Raw genomic sequence first — 21528 nt, forward strand, 5'->3', positions numbered from 1 at the left:
TATTTTTTTTAATTAACGTATTCTTTGCTTAAAAATCAGAGTATTCTATATGTGTACAATTTTTTAATATAAGTTATGAAATTTAAGCGAAAAAAAAATGTTTATCGCATTACGACGGATTCATGACAAAAACTGCTATCTCGCGCGATTCAGAAATCAACTACGGACTGTATAGTCTCTAGATTAATATTGATATATGTATGGTTTATCGAGGATTTCATACAATTTATTGAATTTCGTTGGTACATTTCAGTGGCTATCACAAAATTTTAATTTGTTTAAAGTTGAAATTTTAATTTAAAATTCTGATGAAAGGTAATATAATTTTGTTCTACTGATATAATTATAGCAAAAATAAGAGAATCTCAATATAATTTTTGCGAAGGAGAAAACTCCGTCCGACCGGTAATATAGAGGAGAAAAAAAGTCATTTAGACGAAGAAGTATAGTGTCTTAGTCGGCCCATGCCCAGGGACGTGCTCAAATACCGTTTAGAGTGTAATAAAGATGGGAAAGTGGGTTTAAATATTTTTTAATTAATTACAGATAAAATTCGTACCACTCCCTCGACTCGCCCCCAATGTACGTGCGTATGCAATACTGACCAGGGCACGGTGGTACTGTTGGCCAAGGACAGCTTGATGTCGTCGACGAGGGTGCTAGATATTACTTCACCCGAGTCGGGGTCGGACTCGCTGTCTGACGACCAGCCGTACGACTCGCGATCGTTCTGGTCACCCGGCACGTATTCCGTGCACGAGCTCATGTCGATCTTCAGTATCGTGTCTCTGGGACAGCATTTCTTCACCTTGACGCCGCCGAAGCCGGACGCTGGGGGCCAGGACGCGCACGCCCCAACCAATAAGACCGTGTACGCGAACGTGAACATATTATTGTGACGGTGTCTCGGACCGGAAGTGAATCATTATGGCGAGTTGTCGCACTGTGCACAGATAGGTTACGACGGCTCGAAACAAGTTTTTCGGTTTACTTCCGGTTCGATTCCTGTGTCGACGCCGCTGCTAGTGCTTCAGTTGCTGCTGAACCCCTGAAAAACGACAAAAATTATTGTTTTATTTAACGACAAGATTATATGAACGTTGATTTCCCAGTGCATATTTACACGCGCATTCATATTTTATTCAATTGGTATCGACACGAGCGGTTATTTCTTTAATTTTTTTTTATGAAAGAAAATGTACATTCTTCGCGGTAAAAAATTTATTACAATAAGCAAATTTCATAATTACAAGATTGAAATAACTTATATCGTGTTGAGAAAAAGACCCGTCGGTAACGTCATAAACTCTCGTATCGACCAAGCATCGAAATACGTATAGCAGATATTATTATATTTACCAAAGTATATTAAAAAGTTAACATCTGATAAAATTTACCGTTAACAATTTTCTCATCGCTCTCTTGCGCCCATACAATAATAGTAATGATATGTTTACACATTATGGGGTTTAACATAAAAACTTTGATCTTAGTACGATCATAACAATTAAACTACCACATTTGCCTAGGTTTGGTCTGACATAACGATTTAGCATCCGTCATTGTAATACGCGTGTAACCGCGTTATTGTTTCTGTCTTACTAAATTCATACAAAACAGTAAATCAGTAGGACCACTTTCGTGTTATTATAGTTTTTATATTAGAGTTAACTGATCTATTATCAATCATAAAATGAAGTATATTATTTGTGTTTGTACGTCGTTTTTTTTTTATGACACTTCATTTCTAAGCGGGTTATGGGAATTTTTATTTGTAATATCTTATATACTCATAACTCATTTGTAAATATCGTACAAAATCAACCTATAAACAAGGACAGTATTTTTTCTTTGAAGTTTGATAATACGTCACTGACGCGTCAGTTCACCCTTATATTAATGCTAACAACACATAATTGGTTTTATTGAACGTAGACTTGCTATATTGATAACAATAATAATTATGGAATTAAACGTCCTATGGGTAGGTATAACTATATATAACTAAATAACTATATAACTCTATATAACTCCCAGAGGCCTAATGTCCTATCTTAATAATAGACGTGGACGAAACGTCCGTGGACCCGTATATTTGACGGGGGCGAAACGTCCTTTTACCGGAGAAAACACGTGCGGGTAGTTGGTATTTAATATATTGAACAGTTTTTAGTCGAGTTTACAATGCCGCTTTACACCACCCTACTACGGCCATGTTTCAAACACATGTTAAACCCATGATTGTATGTTTCACATAAAAAATATTATTTGTACCAACGCTTCTCAAACTTAGGGTCGCTTCCGTCAGAAATAACTTAACACTAATGCAGAAAAGCAACATTTTATTTACATTAAAAATAAAAAATTCATACATAACCATAATGATAAAAATAAAAAAGTGTATAATATAAATAAATCTAGGTCAAAATATCCAAGGACAAAATATCCACAGATAAAATATCCAAATTTATCCGTTTTTCCGAAAATTAGTACATTACACTATACATTCTAATACAATTAGCTCAAATATTAAATTATTTAATCATAAAAAACCTAAATTTTTTGAAAATATTAGCTTAAATATTAAATTATAAAAATTAGCTCATAAAATTAATTCAACCTATATACGCTTTAAAAGTATAATAAATTAAGTTAATCGTTATATCACAAAATACAGAGTGATTTTTTTATCGTAAACCAGTTAATATCTCGGGAAGTATTAGGAATTTTAAAATAATTTTTTTTTTAAACTTTCTAAGTTTTACTATTTTACACTGTGTTACAATTTTTATAATTTTAACTTCCTCCCTTATTTGATAAAACACTATCAACTTTCGATTTTCAAATGGCAATACCTATTTTCGATGGTGAAAATTTTTAAATAATAAATATAAATTTTAACGTTTACAGAATTTAATTTCAGTAATCCGTTTGCGACTTATTACCGTTTAAATATTCGTTTAATTTACTGCTATTGGGCAATTTATCAAACCCAACAGTAAAAACCAGAAGTCAAAACGGAATGATATCTCAATTTAACAATACCCATAACGGTCATAATCTATAATAACTGTGATATTATTGCTTCTAACAAGTCAATTAAATAATTTGATACTAATTTTTGGAAAAACGGATAAATTTGGATATTTTGTCCTTGGATATTTTGACCGATTATCAGTATAAGTACACTATAAAATTCATTTTATTCATCTAGCAATTCAAAAAATTTGTATTTTTGTGTCGTTAATGGTTAACAGTATAATATATTATGTAACTGGTAATGCAGATAAAAACTTAAATTTGTTTTTATTATAAGGAGGAAGGAGGTCGTAATGTGATTGAATTTATTTTTCACTATTTTGGGGGTTACAACATTACAAAGGTTGATAAACGCTGAGTTTTACAATACCTACTAATACGTCAGTATACATACTATACATATACGATAATAGGTAATAACTTAATATAATATACACCAGTAAATGTTTCTTGATTAATAACGTGATAATTTCACGGTACTTGTTTTATTTTTGTAAGTATAATTTAAATAAATTATTATATAAAAAGTAATTGTACTTTTCTTATTATATTTATCGGTTCCAACATTTACGCTCAATCACACATGCGCGCGCATACCAGCGACAAGCATATACTTAGACTGTTCATTGTGACCTGTGATCAATGCATAAGGTAACATTAATTTATGTTCTACTTATACAATTCTGCAGGTGTATTGATAAAGTAAATTGAATAGTATAATTTAATAATAAAAATTTCTACGAATGAGAATAATGAATATATTAAAAAAAATAATAATATATTAATATATTATGATAATATTTTAATTGTGTAATGTAATCCAATATTAAAAAAATTAAAATATATAGAAAATGCACGATAAATATTTTTACCAATTAAATATTTTTAATTTTTTATAATTTTAAATATATTTTTATTGCAATTTGGTTTTAATAATAATAAAAAAAGCATTAAGATTTTAATTTCATTATAGTTATGCATTTTCAATACAATTTATGTGTAGTATAAATTACCTTTGTAGAATAATGTTACACTTTCAATGGTCACTATACCAAATACATTCACTGAAAAAAAAATTGTCATCACTCGATCGACACAAAACGGTTTTCTTGGTAATTTATTACACTATTTTCGATACATTTTTTGCGATATATCATTATTTTCCATACACGTCATGTATTATGTACTAAATGCAAATTAAATAAATTTAAATAATTTGTATTTTTTTTATTTTTTTTACAACCATCATTGCATCTGGTTTGAATCAGTAGTATCAACTATCATTGCACTAGCAATAGTAGTAAATTGTAAACAAAAGCTTAAAAGTTTATGACACACGTATGTCAATGTTTCACTCATTTCCCTGGAGATTGAAGTAGTCGCTTGTAGCAATGTAGTCAATATCGTCGGTAAATATATTTTCAAAATAATAAAATATTGTAACATCAATTACAATAATTAGTAGATCACGCCGTACGTGTATAATATGAACAATGTGTTATTATATGTGTGTTTTATACGAAAACGTAATTTTTATCGAATCCTATTAACAGAAATGGTTCTACTGTTGATGTTATTGTTATTATAACTATCGTTATTATTATTATTATTATTATTACTGTACACTTGTTTAAAAATGTACTAATGTAAAATGTAAAAACACATATTGAACAGATATTACGTACCTAAACGGTTCTTCTTAAAACACGTGTAATCACACTATCATCATCGTGAAGAGGTATCGACGGTAGTGAAACGCGCCGTAGTAACATTGTGCGACACTGCGGGGTCAGAATTGTACATCGGCAAAACGACATGCAATCGCGTATAATACGTGGACTAGCCGACTAATTAGTTAATTTTTAATGCATGTTCAACTGACACACGTGACGCAGACTAACGTATGCGCATGTCATGAAACGAAAATTAGAATAATATGCGTTATTTTATCAGGATTCTCTAAAGCATCATAAATAAAGACCGGATATAATTGCATTAAAAATATCTCAAAATTGCACTTAAAAGATGCCAAAATTGCAATGAATCTGTATCAAAATTGCAGTATAAATATGTTAAAATTGCAATGAAATACACATAAAAATTACATAGAAAAATCATATCAAATATATAATCGTTAATTACTTACTTAAATAATATTATGGACATTAATATAATATTTACAAAACATATAATTTTTTTGAAATATAATTTATAATTATATACACCTCTAAAGTGTGTTCTTGAAAATTGTATCGTCTGTTACTTAAAATATGTTTACATAATGAAAAAGTACGTTCAACGTCGACACTTGTTATAGATGCATATTTAAAATAATTGAAAAAAATTTGGTATTATATCTAAAGAAACATTTTGATTTCCTGTCATAATCTCAGAGTAAGTTTGAATCGATATATTTTAATTTATCTTTAACAATTTTTCCATTAGGACCGCGAATATTTATAGAAATATTTTCGATTTCACTAAATATGTTTAAACTATTAAAGTAATTGACTATTTGATTCTTCATAACTTGTGAGTTTTGTGGATAACTCAGATAAATATAATTTTAAAAATCCTAAACTACATTAACTACTTATAAAAATTTACGTCGTAGAAAAATTTTTTTTTGTAAAATCACTTTGGAAATAATAATTTGTATATTTTATCACGTAAAGTATACCAAAATTGCAAAATCGTTGAAAATTGCATTATTAAATTAAATAGGAAAACTGTAATTAATCTGATTCATAAACAAATTTGATCAGATTTGATTTACCGAGTATCAATAAAAAGTTGCAATCTCAATTAAATCTGGTCTTTAATCATAACACACCAGACGGTACCATTAACCGAAACCAATTAATATCTATTACTGAGATCCATTATACAACCTGTATAAAAACCCAGCTGGTATAAATATCTAACAAAACAACAAAATTATATGGAAATTCAATTTAATTTGAATTTCGGAAACAATTCATTATATTATATAATACGTTCCATATTGATTAGTACAATGCATACAATGCATGGCTATAATTTATACACATTTTTTGGTATCATGTATATTTGTATACGGCAATTGTTAGTGCACACGTTTGTCATAATATAATTATTTGAGTAAGAAATAATTATAAAGTAAGACATTATTATAAATAAATGTGATAGTAAAAATAAAAGTACATTTCACTTAAGTATTTATAATATTTACTGTTTTTATAAATAAATATTGAAAATTAAAAGTTATAAGTACCACGAAGAAATTCAATTGAAAATACGGTTTGTATAATCCGTATATACTCATATTTATTATTTTTTAATACTCACTCTAATTTCAAAGGTTGTTTTTGATTAGAAAAATACTGCTATATTTTTTGAATTATTAATATTTTCTTTTCTTTTTTTAAGTTCTTGAATAATTCTGCAAACAAATAAACGTTTAAATGAATCAAGTGTAAATAAAAAATGTTCCTGTAATCCCCTTTCTTCGCAACTACATCACATACACTCCATTGACGTGTATGGTATATATCAAAATAAGAAATTATATATGAAAATGTTGTTTACGAACAATTAGTCGAATCCAAACAGTTATTGTATAACATACACGAATATTTTCCGTGGAAAATAAACGCATACCCCTTTATAGACCGGTACTAAGTGTAGGTTGTGAAAACTGAATTTTCTAATTGATTTATATCGCATGAGGAAACGCGCACCGTTAATAATCTATAACGAATAACCATACCATTAAAACAATATTGAATTACTGGACTTCTTTTTTTGCAATATATTTGCCATGGTTTAACGAAATACAATATGATAAATTTCATTAGGTAATATTAAATTTATAAAATCAGAGCACTTACGTGCTTCAGTAATCTTGTAGAATAATGCGTACACCGGTAATATAATAAATATAAATATCATACAATATTTTACGGGAAATAAGCATTGTCGAAAAAGACAAGTAATTTTAATCGTGTATCACTATAAATTATATATTAAACGATAGCAGAACAACTATTGCCCAAAATAACAAGCGACTACCATCAAAATACGCGATCCATTAACATTTTTTTCTATATTAACAGTCTTAATGCTATGCATTATTTATTATTAACTATATATATTTGTTACATCTTACGGTAAATAATGAATGTAAAATAATTAATTCTACAAAATATATATATAAATTGCTTGCACTAATTTTTGCTCCATGCATAAAATTATATTACGAAAATTCATTTTCAGAGAAAAGAGCTATTTTGTTTTTAAATTGTATTAGTTATTCGATGAAAATAATTTTAATGGAATCCTTTAAAAGTCGTTTTGACTTCATGGACAATAGGATATGAAATAATTTGTGAAATAAAAATTTAATAAATGTATTTAAGTTACAAGTCTATTGTATCACAACAATTTAGCAACAATTTGCATGTAAAAATAATGGTTTTTTAAATTTAATAAGTAATACTGAGTTTTTTTATTGTAATTAGTTTAGCAAAACCAACAACCATTATTGATGCACTGACAATTATTTATAACTTATCACAATGTACTTTAAATTATTTTTCAGAACTTTAAGTTAATAGTATTAAGCTCAACAACTGTATTAATAATAATAATTAAAATACATTAAATATTAATATTAAAACATTAAAAATATTAAAATAACAAAAAATTAAATAAGAGTCTCATGAATGAAGGAAATAATAAGAATAATATTAGGTTTTGAATTACAGTTTGGAACGTCAAAAATATTAAATGGAATATTGAGGGACTTAAGAGTTAAATAGCATATTGCGTTTATTAAATAAGAAGGGGCAATCAAAGAGAATATAAGATAGATCGCTGATGCTTTCTTTTAAATGGAGTGTACAGAAGAAGGAGTCATTAAGATTTACTTAGTTAATTAAACACAGTTATTAACTTTTATTATCAAAAATTATAACAATGTTCTAAGAACATATATTTGAAACTCAAACTATATTTTATTATTTCAAACTACATCGTCTATCGTAACACCAATTCGCATATTACTGTATACATGGTCTATGGGCTAATGTAATAATCTAAGTAAATCAGATTTTATGGACAGTTATATTATCATCGTAATTCACGGTAGTTTTGATTTAAAAATTTAATTTAAAAAACCAACTAGAATAACGATCCCACAGTAATGTAAAGGAGTATTTAATTTTTATTATCATATAAATTATCATTCGACTTGGTTTATTGCAATAATATACATGAACTAATTAATTTATCAGTCTCATTTTAGTATTCCGAAAATATACAACCATTTTCTAATAATTGAAAAGCCATTCGTTCTGATTTGTTCGGACACTCCAGATTTAATGTAATTTTATATTGTCTATTCACCTTCTTTTTATACGAGAAGTACGATTTCGTACAATTGTCGGTAGACCAAATCCGGACTGGCCTTATATATAAAACATACATATCACTTACAACGACGTGTAAAGTGTATAAAAGATAAATACTGATTAACTAATTTCAGTCATTGGCAATTCAAATAAAAAATAAAATAATAATTTATTATGTTTTGTAAAGTATGACTGGTTTAGTTTTTTTTTAGTTACGATATTAATGACTATGTATATAATCTCACAAGGAATTTTTAATTCAAAAACGGTTATACTTTACGAATATAATAATACTCCAGGCTAAACATTTATTTATTTATTTCTATACATAAAATTTAATCTAAAATGCTCAATAGCAATATGATATAGTTTATAATTATTGTAACAATAATTACATTAATGTTTATGTAATTTATAAAATAAAAGCATTAACTGATAATTATTAAATAAATTATGGGAGTTTATCATTTGCACTTAAAATTACCTTTTCAAATACCAATTTGACATTTTACAATATCCAAGGAAAACTTATTAGTTATAATTACATAATAAATTAATACACTAACCGATTTTTGTTTGAGTATTAATACTTAATATAATATAAATAAATTAAGAATTGTATTTCTTCACATTTAACAAGTTACTTTTTGATCGTCAATTATTCAAAATTAAGTTATATATTAAATATACTCTATTCGAAATATATGTGCTTGTCTGTTTTTCAATTATTGCTTTTAATAAGACAAAAATATTTGGATGAGGAGAATAAAATGTGGAATAAAATGAAGCGTGAAAAGCTTCACACGCATTAGTTAGAATTATTTTGAAAATAATATAAATAATATAATAATTAATTCATTTTTCTTGCAAATAAAAAAATTTAATAAACATAATTTTATTTATTAAAGCTGTTTATTTAAATTATTGGATAGTAATGTTAAAGATGTATGTAAAAAACAATTTTGTAACCTAAATTTTTATTTGTCTAGGGACCCACAAAATTTGTGGGTCATTTAATGTTTAATCCGGCACTGATTAGGCTGATAAATATCCGATAATACTGAAAACTATTTTCGTCTCTTACTGAAATGCATACTTGCTTGATCAAATGTGCTAATAATATATTGTTTAAAAGTATATAATAGCCAGTCAGTCACTTTAACCAGTAATAAATTGTATTAAAAATATTTTCATATTTGAAGATAGGCAAATTTAAATAGCACAATTAATACAGCCATTGCATCATTTGAAAATAAAATACTGTAACAATATTTTATAATAATATGTACCATATGATCTTAAACTATTTGAAAAAATAATAAATTACAGCTCTTTTGATACTCGCACGATCAACTCAAGTCAAACAATAAAGGTCTAACCTTACAATACTCCATTGATATCATAAGTAGTTCACATCTTGAAACGATCAGTCTAAGGTGCATCCGGCCATACCCCTATATACAAGTAACAAGGACACAATATTCTTTTCCCCGGCTCTTGATCTGAGGTCGTCTGTGCGTGCGCACGGACCATAAAGGAGTCTTCTGTGACGAGCATGGACGTGCTCGGAAGGGAGAGTTAGAGAGTTCAAAACCCCTCATGAATACTTGACAAATATATAATATGTATTAACTACTTACGTATAATTATAATTATTGTGTTTCCCAATTTTAGATTTTTTTTTTTTTATAAAAATTTATTTATTTATTAGGTATCAGTTTCTCCTTATTGGTCTGTATTATTTGATATTGGTGATAGTAACTATTATTATTCTAAGACCGTGGTAACTACCTACTAACTAGTACTTACAATCACGAATCACAAAATATAACTCTCAAGTTATCAATTTATCACATATCATATCACAGAATATTTTAATATAATATCGCATAATAAAATTACGAACTTTTTTACCACTTCATCCACAAGTGTCAATGCTATTGCAACTGCAATCGATACACGAATTGGTAATCAGGAAGATAATAATTTTAAGATTTTTGACCAACAACTGGTAGGTATATGCCATTTACGTTATTAAATTACATTATTCTTCAGCATGGAGCATAATTTGCTAAAAAAACCTCGCATACTTGACTTTGTTTTATGATTTTAATTTAGTAAATGTTCTATGCTACAATAATGATGCTTTGTTTACTTATAATTTTTACATTTTAATTCAGAATGCATATTGATTATAATATTATATTAAAAAAAAGTTGAACCCCCCATTCAAAATTCCTGAGCACGCCTCTAACGAAAAGTGACCGCTATGTACAAATATTTAACTTTTATAATTAATTTGTTTAATTTGAGTTTTCTGTACGAGCAGTGGCGTACATGTGGGGGGGGGGGTGCAACCAGAGCATTTGTCCCTCATTCCGAGAAGTTTTTTGATGCCATAATGCAAATTAAATGTTCAGCTTAAATAATGTAGATTATAAATATTTTTAATTTTCACTAATTATAATCGTGTTTGATATCAGTTATCAATGTAATATAAAATATTAATATTCGACCAAATTGGGATTAGGAGTAATGATCACATATAGTCAATATTTTATAATGTGGTTATATGCTTTAACATCATGTATGGTTATATTTTATTTTAATTTTTATTGCTTTGTACTTTTAAACTTAGATTAAAAACTTGGTTAAGGTCAAATATGGGCGAAGAACGCTTGGTTGGGATAGCTTTGCTTAATATCCATAGACACAGAACAGTTGAAGTTGACGAAGTTATTGATTTATTTGCCGGCATTAAAAAAAGAAATTTAGACTTTATTATATGATTCATTTTTTAAGTATTTAGTAATAATTTATAATAAAGTTTCAGATTATATTATAACCATAAAAAATCGTGCAATTAATTTAAGTCCTTCCCCCCAAAATGTTTCACAGGTACGCCACTGTGTACGAGTGTTGAAAAGTGTCTAACTGCAGTACATCAAATCCTGTGTTTATGTTACTTCATTTCAACTTCATTACACTCCTACCATAGTTGTAAGTATACAGCTCGTCGGCTGAATACCCGCTACAAAACAAGTGTTATTTTAATTTAACTTGACAGACCGTTCAGTTGCATTGGTCGGCTCTCGAAAATTTGTAACCCCGAGAGCCTTCCCTTAAAGAAAGAAGAAGGTAATCGACTCATAATATATATACTCGAATATATACAAAATATACCATACCACCCATACATCTTCCATATCTCCCCACATTTAAACTACTTTTTCCTTTTATTTTTACTTTTGTATTTTCGGGTTATTATAACACTATACGAATACTGTACAATATTTACGTAATTTATATCAAAATATATTATGTTAATGTTAGGGCCATATTTAGGAATTTGACACCAGGGGGCAACAATAAAAAATGCTTCATTATACCAAACACAAATTTCTGCGAGTTGAAAAAAATCTTGCTGAAGAACAATTCGTTGCTGGTGTACACAAATACATTTCAAGTGCAATGTCAGGATAAATTGTTTGTAAATCTTTGAATCTATCGACAGTACTCGACCGTTACCCAGTATGTGTGTGTATGTGTGTGTCATGACGCCGTGATTGGCGATATATATATTTTTTTGAGATACACTTATTATTTTGTAAAGAAGTTTCACTTCAAAAATATAAGATCATTAAATATTAAAAATATAAAAAAATTAGCCACCCTCTTATATTTAGCCATCGGGGCAACAACATCCTGTAGCTCTCCCCTAAATATAGCCCTGATTTATGTTCTTATTAGTGAGTTATTGGTGTTATTGTATATTAAACTATAACTGAGCATTATATAATATATATATATATATATAATAAAATTATTATTTAATGTATTTTACTGTATTTTTATTAAATTTTAATACTCGTAACAGAAATTATATCTAAGTTTCTTATTGGTGAAGTTAATTAAAACGTAATCCAATCAGAAATTTAAGAACATAAACATTATCTGCGAGAGATAATTTTAGATGAGACTGTATAGACTACTGTGCATGTTATACAATGATCACGTACACCAAAAAATATAATACATCTACCAGAATCCGATAGTTATGTTTTAGTGGCCTTCTTGACCATTTGACCTTTGCTCTTTCATTTTATTCTGCGTATACCATGTGGTCTAAATATTTTATCTGAATACAGCACGAGTTGTCTCTTAAACATGTGTAGATAAAATGAGCAGATGTTACTATTGTTCGATTTCCTTTTCAAAAATCGAATTCTATGGATAAATATTTTTGGTGGAAAGTCATCGTAATTTTTTATATATGAATCTAATATATAGTCTGTGAATTCTAATATTCGAGCATATTGTGGTTATATTACCAAAATGTATTCAATAAAACAGTTTTCAACATCTTGTGAATTTAAGAAAGGAAGTCCAAAAAAGAGTTTTAAAAAATTACTTATTTCTTTTTTTTTTCTTTTTTTTTTTTAATCGGTACTAAGCCCCAACTGTTGAATATTTCTGGGCCAACTTTGCCCTAGGTGGAAACTGCACCCCTTTATTTAAATAGAATTCCAAACAACATTTTTAGCAATGCGTATAGCCTTTTCAAAATCGACTTACATTCGAACTGAGTTGAATTGCATATCATTTTTTCTACATTCTTGTACTAAATGTTGAAATGAATTGGTATAATAATTAGTTGACTTTGATGGCAATAAAAAAAAACAAGTGGAGTATAATTATTATTTAACACACCATGAATAGTAAAGAGTTGATAAAATAATTTTGGGCAACTTTTGAAAGTACTGTCAACAAATATCGTGTTTAAACTGCATAATGCTTGTAAATGACGAACTATCAAGAAACTTAATATATTTGTTTCGTTATTATTCACTAACAAAAACGTATTGACGGTGCAATACCAACGTTCAACATAATTTATTAAAAACTTGTTAAAACGAAACTTATGACCAGCAATCACTTTTAATGGTTTATTTTTTTACTTTGCTTTGTATTATTTATTTCACTATTTATCACGTTCATTATCAAAAATCTCCACGTGAAGTCGTATAGAACGGTTATTGGTGAACTATGGTGTGTATGTAATGATACTACAATATAATTTAGCAAATAAAGAACCGAATATATTCTTTTGATACAAGTCTTTATTATCAAGCCATCAATAAAAACATTAGAAAAATTAGTTTAACGGATTTTTCCATCGAGCGCAATAAACGTATACATTACAGAAATATAGGCCGCAACTTACGTACGAGTATGTTACTGTCGGAACCTTTTTTTTTGGGATGCAACATACATTTCCGAATCTACTATGGCTTTTGTGGGACATGTTTTTAAATCATATATCACAGACAACGTTAATAAAACATGAAAATAACGAGTATTTATTAAGTATTAAGTATATATTGATGTCTTATTTAAAGCGTGCTTATTATTTACTCGTACATACTTTTATTGTTTTAGTCGGGTTACTGAGTTCTCACGAAAATAATTCCATTTCTAAAATGAATTAATTAAAACCGTCGGTTTACCAAAAAAATATAACTGTGTACAACGTTAAACCTTTTTTAATGCAGAAAATTGTGAAACAAAATATTAATAAATATCGATTCAGTGTAAAGTAAACACCCAGTTTATCCATATCAATTAATAGACATTTAATATATATGAAATATAATTGAAATATAATTGAGTAAATTCATGAATGATACGACATTTAGGTCAAATAAAATGAATGAATACTAAAAACAGTATTATACAGCCAATATATTTCAACATACAGTACATCATTAATTGTTTTTACACTCTAAATATACAAACAATTTACAATCACCAAATATGTAATGTTGGTTATTGATTACGTTATAATCGCAAGTTACACAAAAATATTTAAAAATGTATAATTTTGTTTAAATTACTTCGGTAAATCTTAAATTTGACAAACACGTGTATGAAAATATACAAAAAATATCGTTTACAACATATTATAAAGATTTACAAGGTTATATTATTTTTAAGGTAAATTCAATACTTATTTTCTCAATGAACTTATCGATATATATGTCTTTGAACAAAAAATTATTTAAAAACTATTTGAAATCGTAACTGTGAAATATTTTTACAAATATTAATTTTCATATATTTTTTATCTTAAAAGCTTTTAAATGATCAAGTAAGAGTTAATTTAACTACACTATGAATTTATAACATTTTGATAAAGTATAACTATGAAGTAAAGTATGAAGTTATGAATACCGTAGTATATGGTTTTAATAAATAATGAAATTAATTTTTATATTATAACTACAAACACGTCTTTGTGTTTCAGTCAAAAAAATTTACTATACATGTATATTTTATAATTTATAGTGTAAATTAATACGGTGTAAGTAAACACTAATACTTTATATAATGTATACAAGTGTACTCGAAAATCATGTTGAATGTGAAAATAAATTTAAAGTATAGTATAGTATAGTTATAAATAATGTCAATAAATAAAAATCAATACTATAATAATATTATATAAATTTTATTTTAGCAGAAAATTCAAAGGTGCTGATATTACCATTTTATTCATTTTCTTCGGACGTTATTTATTGTTAACTTATTCGGTAGATATAAACACTCTGACAGTTATCTGATTCATTAACCAACACATATCTACAGTGGCCCTGAACACCATATTGAGGTCAGGCTTTAGCCTGACACCTTTTGAAAATGTAGGATGGGGCCACTTCATATTAGGTTGAAATTTGGCTGCCTTTTTGTATGAAAGCTTCATTATAAAATTTGATAACTCGATAAAACTTATAGTGCAATGAATACAATATTGTATCAAGTAATAATGTTTATTGTTGGGCTTTCATTCCACTACAAAAGAACAAAATTGCAAATTTATTTTGTGCTTTTAGGTTATTGAAAAAAGGTCGAATTGCGCTTTTGGGTTTCACCGCACTTAGCAATCTTGGTTGTTGGATATTACAAAACATTTGTAATTAAAATTTATTCGAATTTGTTCACATTTTTTTAAATTTTTTTATAAAATTGAATATCAATATTTTTAGGTAAAAATCATTAGCTCCCTTTCCCTGTTACGTCATCGGGCTGAAATTTAATTAATTAAAAATTAATTTAGAAATATTTTACTCCATATATATTCTATTTATTGTTAGTTTTATAAATACATGAGCGGTTTTTATCACATTATCTATTCTTTGAAATATTTTCTACCTTAATCAATAAGCAAATTTTGAAAGAAAAATTAAAACAACTCTCTAATATCATAGTTTTTGATAGTATTATATTATACTATAATTTATAAAAAAATAATAACTAAAATAAATAACGCCTAGTTATATGATTTTTTGAAACAACGATTTTTTTAATACACAAGAAATATTTATCAATTTTGCTTGTTGCCTTTGAAATATTATTTATTTTTAATGATGTATAAAATTAGTGTTAGTTCATGATATGTTATAGGTTCATATATATATATATATATTATTTGTATAACATACAAAAATATAAGTATGTGCATAACCTCTCCTCCCCAATGTTTAATTCTTAAAACTAATTTTAATTTTTACGGATTTTAAGTACATGTGTTTACGTGTATTATAATATATTTCCATGGAAACATTAAATTATAATTTAAATAACAAGGCGTATTGTTACCAGACAACAGTAATTATATCAATAAAAGATTACAGATAATTAGTTTTAGAATTATTCATGAATTTTTATGTATAAATGTTAACAACTTTTTAGGAGTTATTAAAAAAAGTTTTAAATTTAAATAATTATACGAAAGTAAGAAGTATAATAGTAAAATGGGAATAATTTATTCGACGTTGAGAAGAATTCGCGCAATATTCAGCAACGGACGGAAAGCAACCTAGTCGAGAAGTGAAACTATAAGTTTTATGCTCCCTCTTTTCAACAGGCACCCTGAATAGATGTAGGTTCAGAACGCCCCCCCCCTTAATGCCAGCTCAGCACGCAAAAATATTATATCAAAAACTAAAATTAGAAAAAACCAATTTAATTGGTAATAATAACTTTTTAAAATGCTTTTGAATAATTTGAATAATACTAACTAAACAATACGTTTTTACAGACTCAATGATGTTGACTTCCAGTGATACAACCTGGACAAATAAGTAAATCCAGTCATTTTTCAGTTGTAAACGATAGTCGGTATGCGAAACTGAATAATAATTAATATTGTATAACATTTCATCTAAATCATAACATTTATTTTTGGATAACACATATAAACAACAATCAAATAGTCCCGACACGTAGAACCGAGATCACTAGTACCAATTATATATATGGTGGATAATAAATCGATGCAGAGATTGACTCCTAAAATTAGTAATCCATATTCACGAATTCATCAACAACCTTATAAAATGGTGATAAATTAAGATTATTATTATCGTAAGATGTATTAGAACAAAATTAGAATAAAATATTAATAAATTTCTTGCGGAATCACGGAATACAAATCAGATGAACGTTGAATCAACTAAAGACTCGGAAGAGAACTCAGTGTTCGATCAATCATTGGTATCATATTGATTGGGATTAGAATACTTTTGTCTTTTACCTATACAACTATATATTCTAATAAATAATAATATAATATTAATTATTACAAATAATATAATACTATATTACATTATATTATATACAATAATCAATAAGTCCCGTACGTAGAACCGAGATCACTAGTATCGAATTTAAGCTTCCAATGATTCAACCTGAACAATGAAGTAAACCCAGACATAGTTCAGTAGTAAACGATAGTTGGTAAGCAAAACTGAATAAACATATATACTTAGCAATAAATTTATTTTTATTGAAATTATAATATTCGATTTTTTTTTCGAGCACATAAAATATTTTCGTTGTACAAGCTTAGATTCACTATCAAGTTATTCATGAAGATTATTATTACCATTCCGAATTATAGTTGACTATTTAAACTGGTCGCTTGGTAAGAAATCAGACGAATACGTAGAAAATTTGTGCCATTTCTTAATAATCGTTGGCAAGAAATTGAAACTTTTTGAAATTTCATGATTTTCAAAATCGATCTTCGTAATAGTTGTAATTTTATCGATTAGTCATGTAGTTTCAAAGAAATAATAAATAAACTCAATCTGCAGGTTAGTTCAGCGGTTCCCAACGTGGGGTGCGCGTACTACAAATGGTACATGAAAAGCTCGTAGGTGGTAAGTGGAGAATTTTTTTTTTTTAAGAAATAGTTTATTTTTATTATTATTATCGTTAGATACTATCTATTTTCATTTTATATAAACCGATTATATAAATATCTTAGACATAGGAACAAAATTAACATAAAATACAACTTAAGACTTAAAGTTACCAACATGGAACCCGGTATTGACGTACATGTACCTAGCCTCCTCATTAATGATATATTAGAAAATTATTTTGCAGACATATATTATCAGGTACGTGGATATAAAAATATTGGAAACCACTGCTTTAAAAAAAACTAATTGTTTTTTTTTAATAATTTCCAGTGTATCCGAACTAGATGAGACCGCTTAATTCGGATAATCGAGGTTCTACTGTACATATATTATATGTATTCTAATTTCGAAAACTATATATTTATTTCTGTATTGAATGTAACTAGGCAATTATTTTAAATTTATTAAATGGCTACCGAACCCTTATATTCGCATTTTATTGTTTTAGTATTATTAAATAAACATATACCTCTATCCTGTTTGCGTTTATAATCCTTGTATAGAGAGTAAACACTTTTTGCTCAGTTACTTTTCACTCTATCCACTTAATATTTGACTGCAATATCCGAATTTTTTCCGAAATGTTTGTTGAAGAACTCTATTTGTTTTTACTTCTGCAATCAGAGTTTATTTTATGATTAAAAATAGGATATGTTACTAATTATGATGATGATATAAATTTTGACAGTTATAATATGATTTTAAGAAAACACTTAAAACCACTTTGCTTTCCATAGCCATTGTTTAAAATCAGTTTGAATATTTAAACATTGTTCTTATGATCTAGGATTTGATATGGTTTTTCGATGGTCAAAAATTATCGTAATGATATACGCTATTGTAAGCTAGATAATCAAAGTAATATTATTACTTATTATCTCTTTGATATATTTTCTGTCAGTGTAATAGACTATATACTATATACTATGTATGATATACAGAAGAATGCGTGTATATACTGTATAGCAACGGTTCTCAACCCGAGAGGCGAGCCCCCCAAGGGAGGCGTAAAAATGTTTAAAAAAACAGCGAAACACAAAAATGTTATTTTTGATTATTTTGATAATTAATCGAGACATTATTAAGTCACAATTTATTGGAACTAAGCAGTGTCAACCGTCTCATTAATTTTTATTTACTTAATAATAATACATTTTAAATTTAATATTTAAGAAAATTAGTATAATATAATTTGTTTTAACAAAATAAAATTATAATAGTATTTTTTTTCTAAAAAATGAAGTCATTAAATATTTAAAAAAAAACTTCATTGATTTTTTATATTATTATATTAATCCAATAACTAACATTAATTCATATTAAACGGAAGTTTAGTTGCTAAACAGTATAAAAGCTACATTACAGAATTAAAGCCAAACATTAATATTTTTGGAAAAACCACCATTTTCTCCTGTACTTAATTGTGACCTATTAAAATATTTTTCGCCTGATTATTAGGACTTAGGCGTCAATGCATACCTTTAAAATGCAGTTTATGTCGTATAATATAGGTTGAGATTATATTAACAAGGAAAATTTCTTTATAAGCAGAGTAAGCAGCTGCCTAGAGTGACAACATTTTAAATAATGGAGTAAAGAGCCTAGTAAAAATTTTATGTGAAAGCCCATCTAATAATACCAATGATATACACTTTATTATAGGACTTACGGAAAAAACGATAATAATCAATATTCCTAAGCTGTTTTTTAGAATTGTAGTTTTACAGTCTCAGAATTTAAAGAAATCAGAGACAAAGAACGAAATAATTAAAAAAATATTATGTGGTAATATAACTAATATTTGATATTTTATCAAATTTTTTCTTTTTTTTGATTATTGTCGTTTTTCTCTGTAGCTCTCTAATTAATAAAACAGTTAGTGAACTTAATGAAAATTTATGCATTAATAAAATTTTAAAAAACTAAACATGTTTAAATAGAATATCCTATTTTTTATGTAATGCTGATTTTAATCTTATTATTAAAATATCTATTATTATACAAGGTTTTAATTTTTAAGTCATATTTTAACTGTCTTAGTATTTTATTTTATTAAACAAATTACATATCTATGAACTCCGTATACCAGATACAAGTTACAGGTTTAGTTGGTATTAGCTATGACTAATGTAATTTATGTATTCAATTGTAATTAATTTGGCTAAAATAAATAAATTAAATTAAAAATAGAATTACAATAAAAATAGTGTTATTAAGAAATGAAACACAAAAATATTTATTTTAGGCATATAAAATTGATTATTATTTATTATAGAATGTTTTATCGTTTTACTTCATTTTCCAAACTATAGTTTATATTTTATTTTATTAATGATGGTACAAAAGAATTATCTTTGTATGATTTCATTATAATTTAATGTATATCCATTGAAATTTATTTAAGGTAGCTAAATAACTCAAAATCAATTATTTTTATTATTATTATTTTTTTTATAATTTTGGTAATACATTTTTAGTACCTAAAGAAAAATATAAAAAAAAATTTAAAACCACCTTTATATATTAGATATCATGAAAGCATTGAAATGTTCACAAAACCTTCAGTCAATCGTTCAAACACTCGGTTAAACAAAAATGTAAAACGCGTTTCACAGCATTTACATGAATAGATAAAAGAATAGGTTTTTTTTAAATTTTTTTTCTGTAATTTAAGTCAATTCTAGACGTTTTACCGTGGATTACCCTGAATTTTCAGAGAATTCAACAAAAAGTGATCGAACAATTGTTATTGAACATTGACCGTCGACGATGATCCCTTAAGTTTACTTTCATACACCAGAGAATCCCACAAAATATTTATAGTTCGATAAATGGTATACTGATATTTTAAAATCTGTATAAATAAAAATAATAATAAGTAATAAAATATGATTTTCGTTCATCGCCACTGCAGAACTTATAGTGGCTCAAAGGGGCTCAAAGTAGCGGAGATGGAAAACGCATGGGGACCTAGTCCACCTACTTCCCATCGTGGTTAAATACCATCTTCTTCAACGCGTCTACGAATTATTCACTAGAACACTCAAATTTTCGACCAAAATAATCACCGACATAATAAATTGGTTACAAATTTATAATAATATTTTAAATAAATTTGTTTTGTTTTATATAATTATAATTAACTATTTTGTTTAGTCGGCGACGGTCGATCTTAGCTGATGGGTTCGAGAATACAGGTATTTAACAACAAAAAACCAATTCGCATTAAATATCAATGACGCGTATATTATGTAATACGTATAGTAATTGCACGATTCAGGTCTTCGTAGTTGCATATTATAAACGCAAGGGGCGTTTTCTGCTACTTTAAGCGCTGTGCGGTAATATATTGGCGATTTTAAACGCAATTTATAAACACCTATGTTGTTAAAAGGTATTTTATATTAGCATCACTGTATGCGCACTAATTGTGCGATACATGGCGTGTCCGAGCAGCTAACATAGTTATCGCGCACGCGCTATGCATACTTGTAAGTGAAATAATAATTTCCATTCCATATTATCTACACCATACTAGTATATACCTATACCATACCTATGTATTCGTTATTTCCGCGTTAACTACAATACGGTATCATATTATAACCAAAATATATAGTAAAATTATAATACCTATTATATTCTTATCTCGTTAAAATGACCTTATTATAATTGTATATCTGTTTATTACATACAGGTACAATATTATATTTAGTTATATAATATGCACTATCGTTATTTCAATATGTATATATGTTATAATTGAGTAAGACTTTAAAAAAGAAAAAAAACATTTTAAGTCACTATTTTTTAAAAACAAAGTCAAATAAGTC

General features: G+C 27.0%; 1 protein-coding gene across 11 annotated transcripts in view; it reads right to left on the reverse strand.

The window, feature by feature from the left end:
* The window catches only part of LOC112683303 (G-protein coupled receptor Mth-like), a 43401-nt gene that overhangs the window by 15633 nt on the left and 6240 nt on the right, over nt 1-21528 (reverse strand). For 4 of the 11 annotated variants that reach the window (XM_025554267.1, XM_025554268.1, XM_025554265.1 and 1 more), the window contains 3 exons: nt 18165-18309; nt 6367-6460; nt 606-1048 (listed from right to left, as the gene is read on the reverse strand). In XM_025554267.1, coding sequence (XP_025410052.1) covers nt 606-889 — 284 coding nt within the window. In that variant the 5' untranslated portion in view covers nt 890-1048; nt 6367-6460; nt 18165-18309. Of the gene's footprint in view, nt 1-605; nt 1049-4052; nt 4190-6366; nt 6461-18164; nt 18310-21528 lie in introns of those variants that run through there. The other 7 variants (XM_025554273.1, XM_025554274.1, XM_025554271.1 and 4 more) reach the window with 4 other exon arrangements.

This window comes from Sipha flava, unplaced genomic scaffold (genome assembly GCF_003268045.1).
Source record: "Sipha flava isolate LNK unplaced genomic scaffold, YSA_version1 223_pilon_pilon, whole genome shotgun sequence".
Taxonomy (NCBI): domain Eukaryota; kingdom Metazoa; phylum Arthropoda; class Insecta; order Hemiptera; family Aphididae; genus Sipha; species Sipha flava.